Below are 15672 nucleotides of genomic sequence, written 5' to 3'. Positions count from 1 at the left end.
CTTTTTTCGGTGATAGAAATTGGGATGAAACAAAAAAAAAATAGTATAAAAAGAGAAAAGATGTTAAAATCGCCGTCGATCCGGAATTCAGACGATACACAAGTGAGGATATACAAGTTTGTTTAATAGTGTGGTCCAGTCGAAAAAAAAATCAAGCGGGTGTTATTTCCGTCAAAAATATACGTACGCATACGAAAGTCAAATATTTGCCCGTGCATTTGCTTCTTCGAAAAGTGTATCCGACTCCATGTTACGTGAGATTTTTGTGCACGGTACATGTTTTTATTTATAACGTAAACCTGGTAAAGAAATGCTCGACATCGATAACGGTCTCATGATAAAATATAATGACCCTAAAAAAAGCTTTAAAATGCATTAATATTGTTTGAATTGTTTTTGGCGATTCTTCTATTAACATTTTTTTACAGTCATTGAGTGTATTTTAAATAACAATTTAATTGTTTCCAAAAATTAAGTCCAGTTCTTAACCACTTCAAATACGATAATACCACTTTCAGTTTCCACCACTAGATGGCAAGTACCTTTGTGTCTGTAAATCTGCAAGTGACAAAGTCAAAATAATGCTATAAGTCAAACAAGGTTTTTATCCAGGTTTTGAACCCCATCGATTTCTGTACTTCCGATTCGAATAGCCTCTAAATACCCAAAAAACTTTTTGGTTGGCCAAAAATTAGCCATTAGATATGAAACATTTCTCCTATAAAAGTTAAAAAAGATAAAAGCGGCAAAATTTAAGAAAAATATCTTTCGTATCGCAGATGAAATACACGAACTGCATAAACGTACGCGTGATTCGCGCAATACAATGATTCGATTTTTCGATCAAAGATTTGCAAAAAACATCCGCGTCGCACGAGGTACATTCGGAAAAACAATCCTTATCAAAAAGCCGAGGCATGCGCGCATACGATCGTATGTTCTGCCTCGGCTTCTGCGCGAGCTTTTTTTCCTATATAAAACTCGAGCGTGCTTATTTACAGAGTCGCAAGAAAAAGAGTCTGCGGCGCGCTTAAAAATTTCGCGCATTCGCGTACATAAAACGTATCAATAATTCCAGAGTGGCTATACACGTATCATTGAATTTTCTTTCCAATTGCCTGTATTGGCTCTTCTATATTACGAACTCGAGCTGGCAAAGTGCTATACACTACTATTATAAAAGTAAATACTATTATAGCGATACTACAATACGATTCGAGTGCGTTGTTATATATACACTCGCACACACTTATATGATATCCACGCGTCGCTTTCATTCAATTGAACATGATATATACCTATATCAAACTCTCTGCGTATACTCCAAAGCGTAAACGTTTGAATTTAACACCGACGGCGTCGTCATCGAGGAAGTGAAAAAGCAGTTACGTATACGTACGTGTATGTAGGCATGGTGGCTTTTATATGATGCGCGCGGCTAAGCGAGGATATTTCGGCCTGCCGCGCGTATGTATATGATACGACCGCAGACACGTGCTAATTGACTCGAAATTTCGTGCACATGCGTATATAAGAGCGTAGAGAGAGGAGAACACGATCGGTACACAGGCCGCGTATTCAAGCCACAGGATATACGTGTGTACGCGAATTATTATACGTGCAAAATTGTCGCGGCCGATTATGACGTCTACAGCTCGCTAGACGAACTTGCGGGCTCTTCTCCCTCTCTGTGCTGTTTTATCGCGTCTGCGGTTGAATAGTACCACTACATATATACGATTTTCGTATCAAGCTCTCGAGTCGAGTCAGCCTTACTTAACATCTCGGCTCTCTCTCCTTCTCTTTTGACGTTGATGTCGATGTAGCGCATTTCGGACGTTGATGCTCGCCCATGGAAAACTCGAGCCTGAGTTTATATTACGGATAGGCATTTCTTTTTTTGACTCGTGATTGAAACGTATAAGAGAATCAATGAAAATCTCGATTGTTCGTATACACGATGCATGGTATTATACTTATAAGCCCCTGAAGGGCAATGCTGCATAACTCCTTGGCTATTGTATTACATGTTACGCGTGCGGATGCAAGTGTGTGCGTGCCGCATGTAAACTTGACAGTTATCAGCGAGGAAGCAAAGCCTCCGAGAGCTGCTGGAACTGCAAGAACAACGCGTTGCAATGTTTGCGCGCCGCTCCATCATTCATCTCGGCTGTCAAAAAGGCCCGAGCGTACGCGAGCTTTTGACAATCGCGTAAAACTTAAATTCGCGCGATAGATTTTTCAAGCGCATCTCTCTCGCACTCTCGACTCGCGCGCGTGATTTACATCTCTCTCGGCAGTGAAATGGAAAAGAGAGAGAAGAGAAGGAGTTGGTGCAAGAAAAAAAAATTCAAATCGCTTTCCTAATTCACGTAGGCGCCAGCTCGACTTTTGCCCCGTTGTACACACGCAGCACATATAATATGATAAATCGCTTTGTGTATTATACACGCATCAATAACTTCTTCCTCGTCGAACTGTACGACAGCTAGCCGCCGCTCGTGCGAGTCTAATATGTATATGAGCATAACAGCAGTACACACACACACATTTACGTATATATCGTATCGCGTCGCGCGGGCTAGTTTCAACGTCTCATTTGTCATTGTTGGAGGAGGTGTATGACTCGCAAGTATGAAAGAGAGAGAGACGAGTGTATATCCGACACATCCGGTTCGCCTTTTCTTTTTTTTCAATTTCGCTTTTGGACCGACTAAACGCTTCGCAAGAAAATACGATATGACGTCGATTCTCGTTGTTGTTGTCTGTTGTTGTCGTGCTTTCGAAATTTTCATTTCCTAACGATCTCGCGCCCCGTTTCATTTCTTCCGCAAATCGCGCGATCCGATGGACTCGAAACTGCGCGATAATCAGTGCGTATGTGAAAGAAAAGCCAATATTTCGGGTGCAAAATTACTCATTCCCGCGATGGAATTGCAGCTCATCGATTATTATCGCGCGTCGTACTGTATAATGCGTAATTGAGTGCCGCCCGCGATTAGATTCGTCGCAGAGCGCGCCGAACATAATATACGGCTTATAAACACCTGCCAGAGAGAAGGTAATCATCGTGAGCATTTGCGAATTTCTCTCTCTCTCTCTCTCTCTCTCTCGACAATAAAAAGGAGGAAAGAAGAAGATGAAGAAGAAGAAGATGAAGAAGCAATAACACGGCGCACAAAAATTACGATAGCCACCATAAGCGGCAGAGAGAGAGAGAGAAGGTTTTTACGAGTAGTTATTGCCTTGGTCAGCTCGCTCGCGCGCGTGCGTGGGTGCGAATCTTATTGCTCTCTCAGCGAACGAAGCGAGCACGAGAGAGAGAAGATATACCAGAATGAACAGAGAGAGAAGAGAGAAAAAGAGAGTAAACCGCTACTCAAAAAAGACAACTCATGAAAATTGGCCGCAGAGAAGAGATTGCCACGGGGGCCCCCACCTACCTTACCTTACCTCTCTTCCTCCCCCTAATTATCGACCGTTACATTTTGCTTCTGCCTTTTCGCAGTCCGCGCGTGCGACTTGCGATTTTTACGTGTGCTTTTTTTTTGTTTTGTTCGCTTCGAGTCTTTCGTTTGGCTCGTAAACGCGCGCGGGTCCAGTTAATTTCGACAGGTGTATCACGCTGAGACTGCTGCTTATTTCTTTTCGTGCTTCTTTTATTATTTTCATTTTTATACGCAAAATAAGATATTTGCATCACGCGCGTGCGTGTGTATTTTCTCATATTTTATTATAGATCAGAAAGTGAAGGTCGTTGCAAAATGATGTTCGTGAACTATAATGCGTGAAAACCGGGGTGTTTTGACTTATACAATTATTTGCACTTCGCTACTTGCAGATTTACGCGAAAAGGTACTCGCCATCTAGCGGTGAAGACTGACTTTAATTTTGATTGAATTTTTATGAATATTTTAAGCCATTGACGCAAAAAATAATTTATAATAGTGAAACCAACCAAAATGTTTGAATTTGAATACGGACTTAAGCTTTTTTTGTTCATTTTCCCATACAAATGATCAGACATGATTGCAACTTGAGGAAGAAAAAGTATAAAAGTACTTTGAATAAAATTCAGATTACTCTAATTTTAGACGTCCGATTTCACTTTAAATCTTCATTAAATTGAAGGTTCATTTCATCTGCGGCAAATAGACGTCGAGTTATTTAGCAAACTTAAATGCTTCTGCCATCACAGCGGCAACATTGAGATCCATACGATATCGATATAAAAATCTTAGCGCTCGTTATTACACTACTAATCTAGTCTCGTCGCGTTTTTAAAAACGAAACTAGCTGATCCACCGCCACCACCGCGGCACAGCAGTAGGTACTTATAATATAATACACGTAAAATAATTACACGTACAGCCGCGCGCGACAGGGACCGAGAGAAAAAGAGAGTCAAAGTCGAGTAGCTAATATTCCACTACTACCACTGCTACCCAAAGAAGCCTTAAGATAAAGATCGCGTGATTGTTCTGCATTTCCGGTGTTTTCATTGCCTCGCGCGCGCCCGCGTTTATTATTATTTATACGCGTATACTACCACTATGGCACATGCGCGCCGCGCGTGAATAATCACGCTCGCGACGCGACGCGACGCAGCAGACCGCCCGCAAGTTCGAAGAAGCTTCGTCATTATTTTATAATAATATGACCTGTCCTCCGTTTGCGTAGGCTGTCATTATATGAATATTATTATTCTGTATTTTTTTTTTCATTTCAATTATATAATAAATGGGAATGGCGTTCATGAGCTGCGTAAAAATGTATATACCTTCTCCCGCCTCGCGCGTTCCAATGAAAAAAGGTGTCACTATACGCGTGCGGCGCGCTTCGACGATCAAAAGCTCCTGGCATTAGAGTACAAAAATATGCACACGCTGCAGCAGAACACAATCGGGTCTGCATTCGATTTTTCACTCGTCCGCGCTTGATTAAAATCTCAGCGCGCGGAGAGCTAGTTCTCTCTTATATACACACATGCTGCTCCGCGGCGGTGGCAGCTTATATATACCTCAATTATATCGTGCGCGCGCGAGCTTTTTTTATATGCGTGTGTGTGCAGTTTGTCGCTGCTGCTGCTACTGCGCGCGTTCCTACCGTCGTGACCGTGTATATATGCGTGTGTGTGTGCGTATTTGAAGAGAAGACTGGCAAGTTTTTTGCAACCAATTAACGGCGTGGCTAATTGCTACTATATGACTCTATGCCTCTCGCGGCAATGTGTCCGTGTGTATGTGTACTGTACGTATCGAACGTTCATGCGCGGCATTAGTACACATATACTTACGCGCGTATACGTATATGACTGTACAACGATACGATATGAAAGGACACCGCGCGCGCGTGACGACGTTTGAATTTATTTTCTCCTCTCTCTCTCTCTCTGCAGCACTACATACGCGAACTGCCTACCACCACCATCGCTACTACTACCGATTCTCTTTGATTTTCTTATATGGCGTGAGCGAGCGCGCGCGCTAATTAGCAAAAGTTTTGTTTTCTCTCTCTCTCTCTCTCTCTCTCTCTCTGAATGTCGGTATATTTATATATTGGAAATGTGACTCGATGTGAGAGAAAGAAGAAATCGAGGTAAATTTATAAAAGCCGATACTCTCAGCCGCGAGCCGATGTACTATGTGTAGTACTTGCAACGACGCAAAAAAAAGCTCGATACGAACTTAACTCGACGTGGAAAAATTGCTCCGTCGTCGTCGTCCTCGTCTTAGTAGTAGAGACCTTGCGAACATCCTTTTCTCTCTCTCCTGTACCTCGCGATCCTCTTACGTATAAGATACTTGCAAGTGCCTCGTCCTATAGTATTCCTCCAATATCTATCTATACTATATACATGGACGTGTCCACCTATTATGTATATAATAAATGACCGCGTGACGCGCCTCTTCAATGTGTATAGTCTATCTGACCCCGTGTGTCCGTATATCCTCGTCTTATTCTCTCTTTTTTTTCTGTTACAGAAAAATTGCTGAACAGCGAAGGCCGCGAACTGCGCAGGGCCCTCTTTTCCCTCAAGCAAATCTTTCAGGTACAGTATAATAATAATAATGTATATAATATATTGTGTGTGTGTGTATTTATATCCTGGCTACATAGCCTAGGTGCAGCACGCGCCGCGCGCGTTATATTATAATAATACACCACCGCGAGTGACCTTTCGCGGGTCGATATACCCGCTGCTGTTGCTGATGCTACATAATATACTCTGGCCGGCGATTACGTGAGATAATGCTATTTTTATATAAACGGGATGATATTTTACGATATGAGGTAATTCATTGCCCCCCTCCCCCTACTAGTTGTAGTACACGATCGATCGATCACGTATACCGAGCTTTGCGCATACATCCTGTGTGTGCACTATTATATCATACTAGAATTATTCTGTTACACCAATACCTCGAGTTGGGAGATACTGTGACGGAATCGTTATTCCGAGAATGGTACGCTAGAATACGCGTCATCCAAAAATCTCCTGTTTTTTTTTCAAAGTCTATTTACAGTGAATTTGCATGGCAGCCGCGTGGCTAAGTAAATATTTACATCGAGAGAAGAAACGACTCGACCGTATGGTCACTATGTTTGTGTCATACTTTGCCCGATTTGCTTTTCGAGGTTGCACTTTATTTACGGCTAATTGTTTCGAAAGTTTTTCATGTTTATATATCAAGAGGGGGCGGTAGCACCTAGCCGGCAAAGTATAAAAAAATTTATTTAAAAGGAAAAAATTGAAAAAAAAAGTGGTAGACAAATGGTCGTTTTCATGTCAGCCACGAGATCTTTGTGAAAAAAAATTTTAACAAAATTCTGTCCGTTGAATCGGAAAGGTCTTCAGCCGTACTACAATAATTCACTCTCAGAATTTTCACTTTTCAGAAAATTGTGAGCTCCTTATCGATTGTTATCTCGTGCGTTCTTTTGCGATATTTTTGCATACGCAAAGTGATATTTCGTACCGAAAATCTGAGTGCAACATAAGCAGAGTTTTGATATTGACTATGACTTGTTTCATGATTAATGGGCAGACAATATTAACAAATGTAACTTTGATGATTTTTTCCAAATTTTAATATATTAATGAATTATCTTCATCGCCGTTGTAAATAACACTTAAAAAATCTTAAAATTTATACATAAGTCATTGAACAGTTAATATGAGCATTGCCCGATAGTTAACAATACACAAATAGAGTCAAAAAAATTGTCATACAACAGTTCGGGTGCGAATGGTTCCTAGGTAAATCATCCGCTCTTAGCGCTTGTTGCATGGTATGCTATTTCTATTGCTCAAAGCATGATTCAGAGAAAAATACGTTATAGAGAATTATAAACAGATCTGAAGGTTGCTACATATGACACAGAAGATTTTATTATCTGGAAGAAATCGTTTAAATTAAAATCATTATATAATTTAAAGAGACAAAAGTCTTACAGTGCTACAAGTTTCTAAATTTAATTCGAAGGTTGGTCCAGCAGTAAGTGCGAAAGGCTGCAACGTTCTCATCATTATAAATAACAACAACCTTCTTATTTTTGGGGAATAAATTTCACCACTAATTTCACAGCTGTAACAATAACGTAGTATAAAATAAGTGTAAAGAAATTAATTAACTTTTTTTAAAAAGTACCATGTAATGTAGAAATCCTCACTAGCGATTTTTAAAAATTGACTAGGAATACAAATAAAAACAATAGCACACAAAGTAACGAAAAATGCGAACGACATTTTTGCTGCTCCTGTCAAATCGGTTTCCATTAGGATTACCATCTAAATTCATAAAAATATTAGAATAGTTGAACAATTCATATTGGTCACTTGACTCGAAACATACCGTAGAACCCGTCAAGATTACCACAAGACTACAACCGCTTAATAGAACGAGCATCACAGGGGATGATTTTTTTTGTACAAGACTATAGTACCTAAAATTTGCAAAGTTTTGAAACAATGAACGAATAATAATTTTATCATTTATTATAACTTACTCAATACATAATTGATGCCATTTAATTAAATCTTTGAGTTTTTCCCACATCCATGTGTTGGCAATTTCTTCATTAAACTCCATTTTGTGATTGTATTCTTCATTCATTTTTTCGATTTTGTATCTGAAGTATAAATTATCTGTGTTTATCAAAATTATTTCGTATATTGCATTATTTATATCGCTTACTGATGACACCGAATCTCACTCATAACAAACAATACAGCCGAACATTGGGCATAGTTCAGAGAACCAATTAATAAAGCATAAACGAATATTAAAAAAAGTTGAGCTACAAAAATGTGATAAAAGTATTTATCTTCATCCACGAAAAATTCTGTGTGAAGAGGAAGGGTTTTCTCAAAAGTTCGATTGCCTGGAAGTGCCCAAGTTAAAAAAGGTGGAATAGCTACTGGAGCTGTTCCAAAACTCATCAGCAATAGAAGTATTGATCCTAAAAAATGTCTTAATAAATAAATATGATTCACCTTACTGGTAACTAAATTTGCTAACCTGCTTGAAGATTAGATAAATGATATCCTAATCTGCCATATTCTATCTTCATTTCTTGAAGATCTTGATACTCTGACCACATTCGAAACATCAATATTGTGCCTTTATAAATCTTATTTTGATTTGAAATATTAAAATTTACATTATCATATTTTTTAAAATAACTGAGACTTATCAAAAGGCTTTACATTTTCTTTAGAGAGTATCATGAACAAATATGAGAGGATCATTATTGTAAAGGCTGCTAGCTGAAATAGCATTTCCACCAGAGTGCCAAATTCAATCCCAGTTTTCATATCTTTGATGAGTTTCAGTATCTATAGATGTAGATAAAAATTATTAGTGATTATGCAATTAGTAAAGTCTTGTACACACGTACCGTAGTGACTATTACAAGAAGCAAACATGAACATAGGGTTAGGTTGCCAAGTAAACCAACGGTTTTGTTTTGGAAAGGGTATAGAAAAGTAATCTTCAAAACCCTTTGGTTCCAAGGAAAATTATCTGACCATACTTTTATGGCCATTTCAAGAGTTTGGTCAAAATCAGGATCTGTTATTTTATCCATTTTTGTTTGAAGTAGTATGCTAGCGTGACGATTTTAAAACCCAAACTAAAATTATTTTTACTTATTTCAAGTTTTGTAAAAATTCCTCGTTCGATATAAAGCATTAATTATGACTTGGCGAGCAATGTTAATTTTTAATACCGCTATGTGCATCACTGAAGGTAAAAGAAATGAAAAAACACACGATTCGCTTTTTGTTTACACAAATTTTCATTCTATCAATCCTAATTAGGCTTACTTTATTTACGAAATGAGCTAAGCCCTCTTCAGTATCGATGTTCCTAAACTTAAAATATGACCTATTTTACGGAATGTATTTTTTCATATTTATGTCATTTTCATCAACGCATTAATTATATTCTATTCTTTGAAAATAGGCTACTGCCGTATAGTCATTATTTTAACAAAATTCAAGAGTTTTCGTTTCAATTATTAACATTTCTTTAGTTTTGATAACATACTTTGAATATTCAACATTTAAATGACTTCATGACAATTTCGAGGACACTAAAAACAATAGTTTACATGAATGAACAAAGATTCTTTAATATATTTTTTAATATACAAACATGTAAAAAATACGTCCCGACTGTAGAGTGCGAACAAATGCGCGAAACTAGAAAAATCTCGTCAGCTTGCCATGTCAAAGCCTGAACCATTAATGACTGCCTCGAACTTGATTGACTTCCATTACAAAAGAAAATCCACATAGCTTTGGGACGAAACGAACATCGGTGGTGGGGAGACATTTTTCATGATCTAGCCAACAACGACGACGACGACTACGACGCGTACATAACAATCAATTGAACTCTTGGCGCTCTCTACGAGCACGCAGCGCAGTAGTCGTTTATTGAATAAACCAGCCGTGGCGAAAAGCTCGAGGGGATTTGGTGAAAAAAAAAATTGGTATACACGTAGTGCTCCGGCAGACAACGGAACTACCTACAGCGGGAAGGAACAAAGAAATCGTTAGGATTCGTGCCAAACGCGCCACCACCACCACCACCACCCTTATATAGTAGTGTATAGACATAATTCGATGGAGCTGTTGGATTCCGCGCGCACGAACTGCGCGACGCGTTATCGTGTTATATAGCGTGGTACAGTTACAGGCTGAAGTTTTGACTTTTTCCTCGACGTGCGTGACTATTGCCTACTACTGCTGCTCTTTTCTTATCGCGCGAACTGCTGCTGCAACCCGAACGCGAGGAATTGGTTCAAGGCCGTTGTTTTATGCTCTCGAGTTACATAAAACTCCGTACGCGGGCGGCTCTCAGGTATTTATTGTACATATAGACCAGGCTCGTGCGCGAGCGCGTGTTATTATCTGTATAACGACGGCGGCGCGTCTCGGCCACGAGAGAGCGTAAAAAAACATCGAGTCTCGCGCGGGCAGTCGTCAAATAATTGATTAGTGCCAGAGCAAGGCGCGGAGTGTATAAGTCTCCTCCTTTTTCGCACTCACCGCGCGATATATATTTTTCCATCGACGCGACAACGACGGCCGTGATCGTCCTTGGACGCTCTCTCTTAATCCTCTTTTACGGCCCGAAACTAATTCCCCCTTTTGCAATGAAGAGAAAGATTTAATCGAAAGGTGATCTGCGGATTTCGAGCTGCTGCTGCTGCCCCGATGAGAAAGTCGCGCCCTCGGCTTTTCTCGAGTTTTGTGAAGCAGCAGTAGTAGTTACGATGGATGGGATTTTTGTACCTTTGCTTGTGTGTGAGAAAATTGAGAAATTTCTGCCCAGTGGTTTACGCGATTAGTCGATATATAACGTCGGAGATTGCAGCGCGAGTTTGAAATCGCAAATTCACAATGTAGCTACAAAGCCGCGCGCGCGATGGGGTAGAAAAAAAAAAGAACCAAGATGACTAAGAAGATTATTTTCTTCGCAAGTATACTGACAGATAAATGAAGTAAAAAAAAAGAAAGAAAAGTAGTAGATAGTCAGATATCCGCGCTGAAAGTTCTTCCAGTCGTTCGCGTATTTGGAATCTCTCGCTCTCTCGGGGGAGGGTTAAATCGAGCCCAGCGTGGCATCAGCACCAGCGGTAGCAGTAAAGATCCCCATTTTCCTAGTCAGATTTGCGTCTATGTATAATAATGCGGAGAAAGCAGGATTTTACAAATTGCGACTTTTTTTGCTTATACGAGTGATGTGCATGTATAATTTTTTTTTGAACAACAATAATAACCGAGTGCATCTGCATTATCTCGTTGTTCATTGCAGGAGGACAAGGACCTAGTTCACGAGTTCGTGCAGAATGACGGGCTGGCGTGTCTCATCAAGGTTGGCAACGACGCCGACCAAAATTACCAAAATTACATACTTCGAGGTGAGTGTACATCTAGCTTGTAGTTATATACACACAAAAGCACACATTCGTGCATATATGTACGAGATAGCTAGGCTATACGCGCCTCCCACAATGCATAGGCATTATACACACTCTTCCTTTCTCGCGTCTATGCAAAACACGACCAGCCGGCAATAGAGGCTATTTTATTTTCCTCGTAGATATATCTGAAGGATGCGCCCCCGATCCCTCCTTCTTCTCCTATATATATGTATTAACAACCTGACCGGCCTACTTCTTAACTCGACGGCAATATCTCGGAGCTTATGCACTGTATACACGCGGCCGTATACGCATCTGAGATGACCTTTGCGGATTCTTGTTTTTTTTGTTCTTTTTTTTTGTTCTTTTGTTCGCTTTATGCATCCACGGAAAAGTAATTATATTACTCCTTCGCCCGAGTCTGTTTTTTTTCTAGCTGATGATTCGTACTTTGCGGACGCATAAATGATCGTAGTATGCATACTCCCGGGGTATATACGACAGTAATGATACGATTAAAGGAAAAAGGCGCCTACTAGCGCATATTAGAAGGATTTTCACCGATTTATGTATAGTCGCGCCCGTAATTTCGAACTCGCGAACTCGTGTGCACAGGCAAAATGCGCGCTAGAAAGAAAGAGAAAATTTCCGTAGCTTACATATTCGCGGTTAGCGCGATAAGTCTCTCGCATGTGCAGCTGCGAGCGAGCGAGTGAATGAACGCGGGTATATGTAGGTACTGCACTCAAGGACGCGCGAGACGGCGGCCGGCGCCTTCGCTTCCAATTTCCATCGACTCCTCTCTCTCTCTCTCTCTCTTTCTCCGCCGCGCGATATTATTAAGCCAATTTTCGGACGTATATACGCTAAAATTGCTTTTCTCGCGAGCTGCGCGATCGCGTGACGGACTATCCATTAAAATAATATTTAGTAATAATCGCGCGTGTGACCTTTGGCACTGTCGGGGACCGAGGACGACTCGATCGACGACGACGAGCCCTCGCGTATATATTTATGTACGGCATCACGGCAGCAAGAAGACAAAGAAGAAAAATAACCCCTTCCCACAATGTATATATAAATATATCTCGTAGCGTCAAGTGCAGCGCTGGCGAGATTTCATCCAACGATAGCACCTCATTTCGCATAGCTTATTTCTTAGGCCTCGCTCGCGCATGCCTCTATATATACGTTGTATACCCATACACCATGTGTACGTGTGCGCGAGTGGGTGGGTGGGTATACGATAGCAGCGGTGGACGCGGGACACGGACCTCCTCGTTAAAGGCCGGAAATTTCTTATAATCTTATCGATGATCTTACACTCGGAGAGACGGAGACGCGCTTAATGCTGTCGTCGCGTCTCCTCTTCGTTATCTCTGCCTCCCTCTCTCCCGCAGGACTCACAGCTGTGCATATATAAGCGCCCATGCACGTAGGCGCGTATAGGCTTGTGCATCGCGCATAATAACTAATGAACGTCGATTGTCGCGCACGAGCTCGAGCCTTAACTAGTGCATACATTATAGCGTTTGTGATGCAGTAGTCTGCGCGCGGACGATCCACCGTGTGCCGTGCTGCTCTCTCTCTCTCTCTGTCAATTTGTTTGGTGGTGCTCTGCTGCTGCTGCTGCTGCTGCTACTCCTTTGCACGTAATGGCGCTTGATGAATTTTCATGGACGCAAGCACGTGCGTGTATATCCACTTCACGCCAAATTGTGGTAGTTCGTCGTGGGTATTTTTTTCGCCTTCTCAGCTGGCACAACTGGATCAGGTCGTAGAGCGAGCTTTTCTCTCGCGAGCTCCTGATAATCTCTAATTAATTTGATCCTCGGCAACAGTTAAAACGAAGATTTCTGCAAATTCCATCTACAGCCAACAAAAAAGGATCTTAAGTCTCATAAATTTTGTTTGTAATTTAATATGCTAGAAATAATAGACAGCGGGTTGGGAATTAATCAAATTCGTAGATCTTGAAAAAAAAAAACAATTATTAAGCTAGTGATATATTTTACCATTGACAATAGGAATGACCCCTTAATCCCACAAGCTGTACACAGTACACCTTATTATAATTGAATTATTTAATAAATGGAACTTTTCAAGAAGGCGAGGGTTAATATAAATTAAACAAATTGAATATGTACTTCAACTCTCATGTCAGTTTATTTCATTGTTATATTAAGGTTTTTGTGCAAAATTTTCATTTGACAGATAATTTTTTGACATTTCACTGGTAAAAATTGATAGTATTACTCAAGTCAAAAAATTAAAAATGTATTCTAAGAAGTATATAGGGGAGGATTGCACTAATATGTGGATGAACCCATGATATATCTCCCAGAATATATATCTATCATGGTCCTCCTCTGTAACAAATCAGTTTAATTATCTCTAAAAATAAGATATTTACTGAGCCTTTTGCGTACTTTATCCGGGTGCTTTGTGACTCGGTGCCTGTACATATCGCTTTTTCTTGCAAATTTCTGTCCGCACTTGTCGCATGCGAAGTTTTTGATTCCTTTATGGACTGAATTTTCGTGCACAAGCAAATTATGCTTATTCGAATACGTTTTCCCGCACTCAATGCATTTTATCGTTGGTTTTTCACTATTATGAGCTGTCTTTTGTTGATCGAGCGATTTTTTTTCAGATTTTTTCTCGCAATGATTGTGTTCGTAATCGTTTTGACCTTCGTGGACATCTTTCTGGTGATTCAACAAATCGCTCTGACATTTGCATGTCACGTCGCAATCTTCGCATGCGTAAACTTGGCGATTTTCGTGCATGGTCTTTTGTTGCGAAAGCAGAACATATTTTTCTCGGGGTTCAATTTCGTCACCTAAGTTATCTTCCCGATCTTCATGGACTGTTTTTTGACGCCTTTTTAAACTGCTTCGACCGTTAAATTTATTTTTGCCCTTATTGCACGGGAAATCTTCGCGAACCCCATAGACTGGGGTTTGGTGTCCGATCGATTTCGATTTTTTCCACCATCGTGTGCTTTCTTTTTGGGCAAGAGAAAATTTGATTTCTCTTCGCGCTTGTCACGTGCGATGTCTTCGGGTTCGTCCTCGCGTTCACAATCATTTTGCACATCTTTAATTGTGTCTTCCTGCTTATTCATACTTGATTTATTTTTCGTGAATATCTTCTGATAAATTTCCGAAACGTATTTTTCGTCGACGGTACGACAGTGTCGCTTTCACTTGATCAATTTGTTCTACCTTGGATCTCTTTTCATACGTGTCTCATTAATTAAACAAGCGATCATTCAATTTAAGATGAAAATTGAACAAATAAAAGATACGTAGGATAATTACGTATAGTGTGATTTACGAAAGCATCATCGGGACTTAAATGTCAATTAAAATTTTCGGTAATCGGGAGAGTACCTTACAATTGCTTGTTACTACTGTTACTACTGTTACTACTGTTTACATTCAGACACAGATTTCTCTATTTACACATCGCTCAGTCATCTTTCAATGGACCGACATCGTTCATAAAAAAATTTTCTATGTATTGAAAAATTTTAATGCTCCTCTTCCAAGAGCTTAAATATGTCTTTTAGCGTTGATATAATATTTATTTTCTTAAAACATGTCGTATTTTAACGTGTACATTGAATTGTACATAATTTTTCCAAAGTCTGCTTCACATTGGTCTCAATAAGATACGTTATAATGACTATACAAATTAAAATCTTATATTTTATATGATTGGACGCTTATCAATGAGAAAAATCCAAACTGTGTTTGTTTTAATTGTATTTATTTGTACGGTATAGAAGATTAATAAAATTTACAAAAATATGATTATGCCTATGCCGAGCTAAGGCCTTCAGCCGCCAAACAAATATGCAATAAATCTGTGTTATTTAGGTGCTCGATGACCATATCACAGCAGAGATAAGGCAGCCGATAGTGAATGAGTTTCGAGAAGGCAATTTCTGCCCAGGGCCGAAAAAATTTCCTCGACATTTTTTCGCACAGATACCGAGCGCAGGCGTTCATGCGTTCATTATTGGATCCTATCTCAAAGTTCAATGCGTTCGTGCAAGCGTACTCGTGAAAGCCCGCGTACGTGAGCAGTTTTTCGGTATCTCTGAGTGGCCAAACAGTCAAGTCGTAGAGCGACAGACTCGGGCTCGTCAACGTCTCGTTCAATTCTCTCCGGTACCTCGGAATATCGTAGAACCATTTGTCGATCCTCGGGAAAATCCTCAACTCTTTT

The 15672-nt window shown here is 40.1% G+C and overlaps 1 protein-coding gene across 8 annotated transcripts in view; it reads left to right on the top strand.

The window, feature by feature from the left end:
* The window catches only part of LOC106648578 (FH1/FH2 domain-containing protein 3), a 54011-nt gene that overhangs the window by 16548 nt on the left and 21791 nt on the right, over positions 1–15672 (top strand). For all 8 annotated transcript variants that reach the window (XR_002763516.1, XR_002763514.1, XR_002763515.1 and 5 more), the window contains exons 3-4: positions 5985–6052; positions 11328–11433. Coding sequence is in view for 4 of the 8 variants with exons in the window: in XM_023459933.1 (XP_023315701.1) it covers positions 5985–6052; positions 11328–11433 (174 nt within the window). In the remaining 4 variants the exon portion in view is untranslated. The remainder of the gene's footprint in view (positions 1–5984; positions 6053–11327; positions 11434–15672) is intronic.

This window comes from Trichogramma pretiosum, unplaced genomic scaffold (genome assembly GCF_000599845.2).
Source record: "Trichogramma pretiosum strain Unisexual culture from Peru unplaced genomic scaffold, Tpre_2.0 scaffold10, whole genome shotgun sequence".
Classification (NCBI taxonomy): Eukaryota; Metazoa; Arthropoda; class Insecta; order Hymenoptera; family Trichogrammatidae; genus Trichogramma; species Trichogramma pretiosum.
The sequence above is the reverse complement of the archived record's forward strand: the minus strand, read 5'-3'. Positions and strand labels throughout refer to the sequence as shown.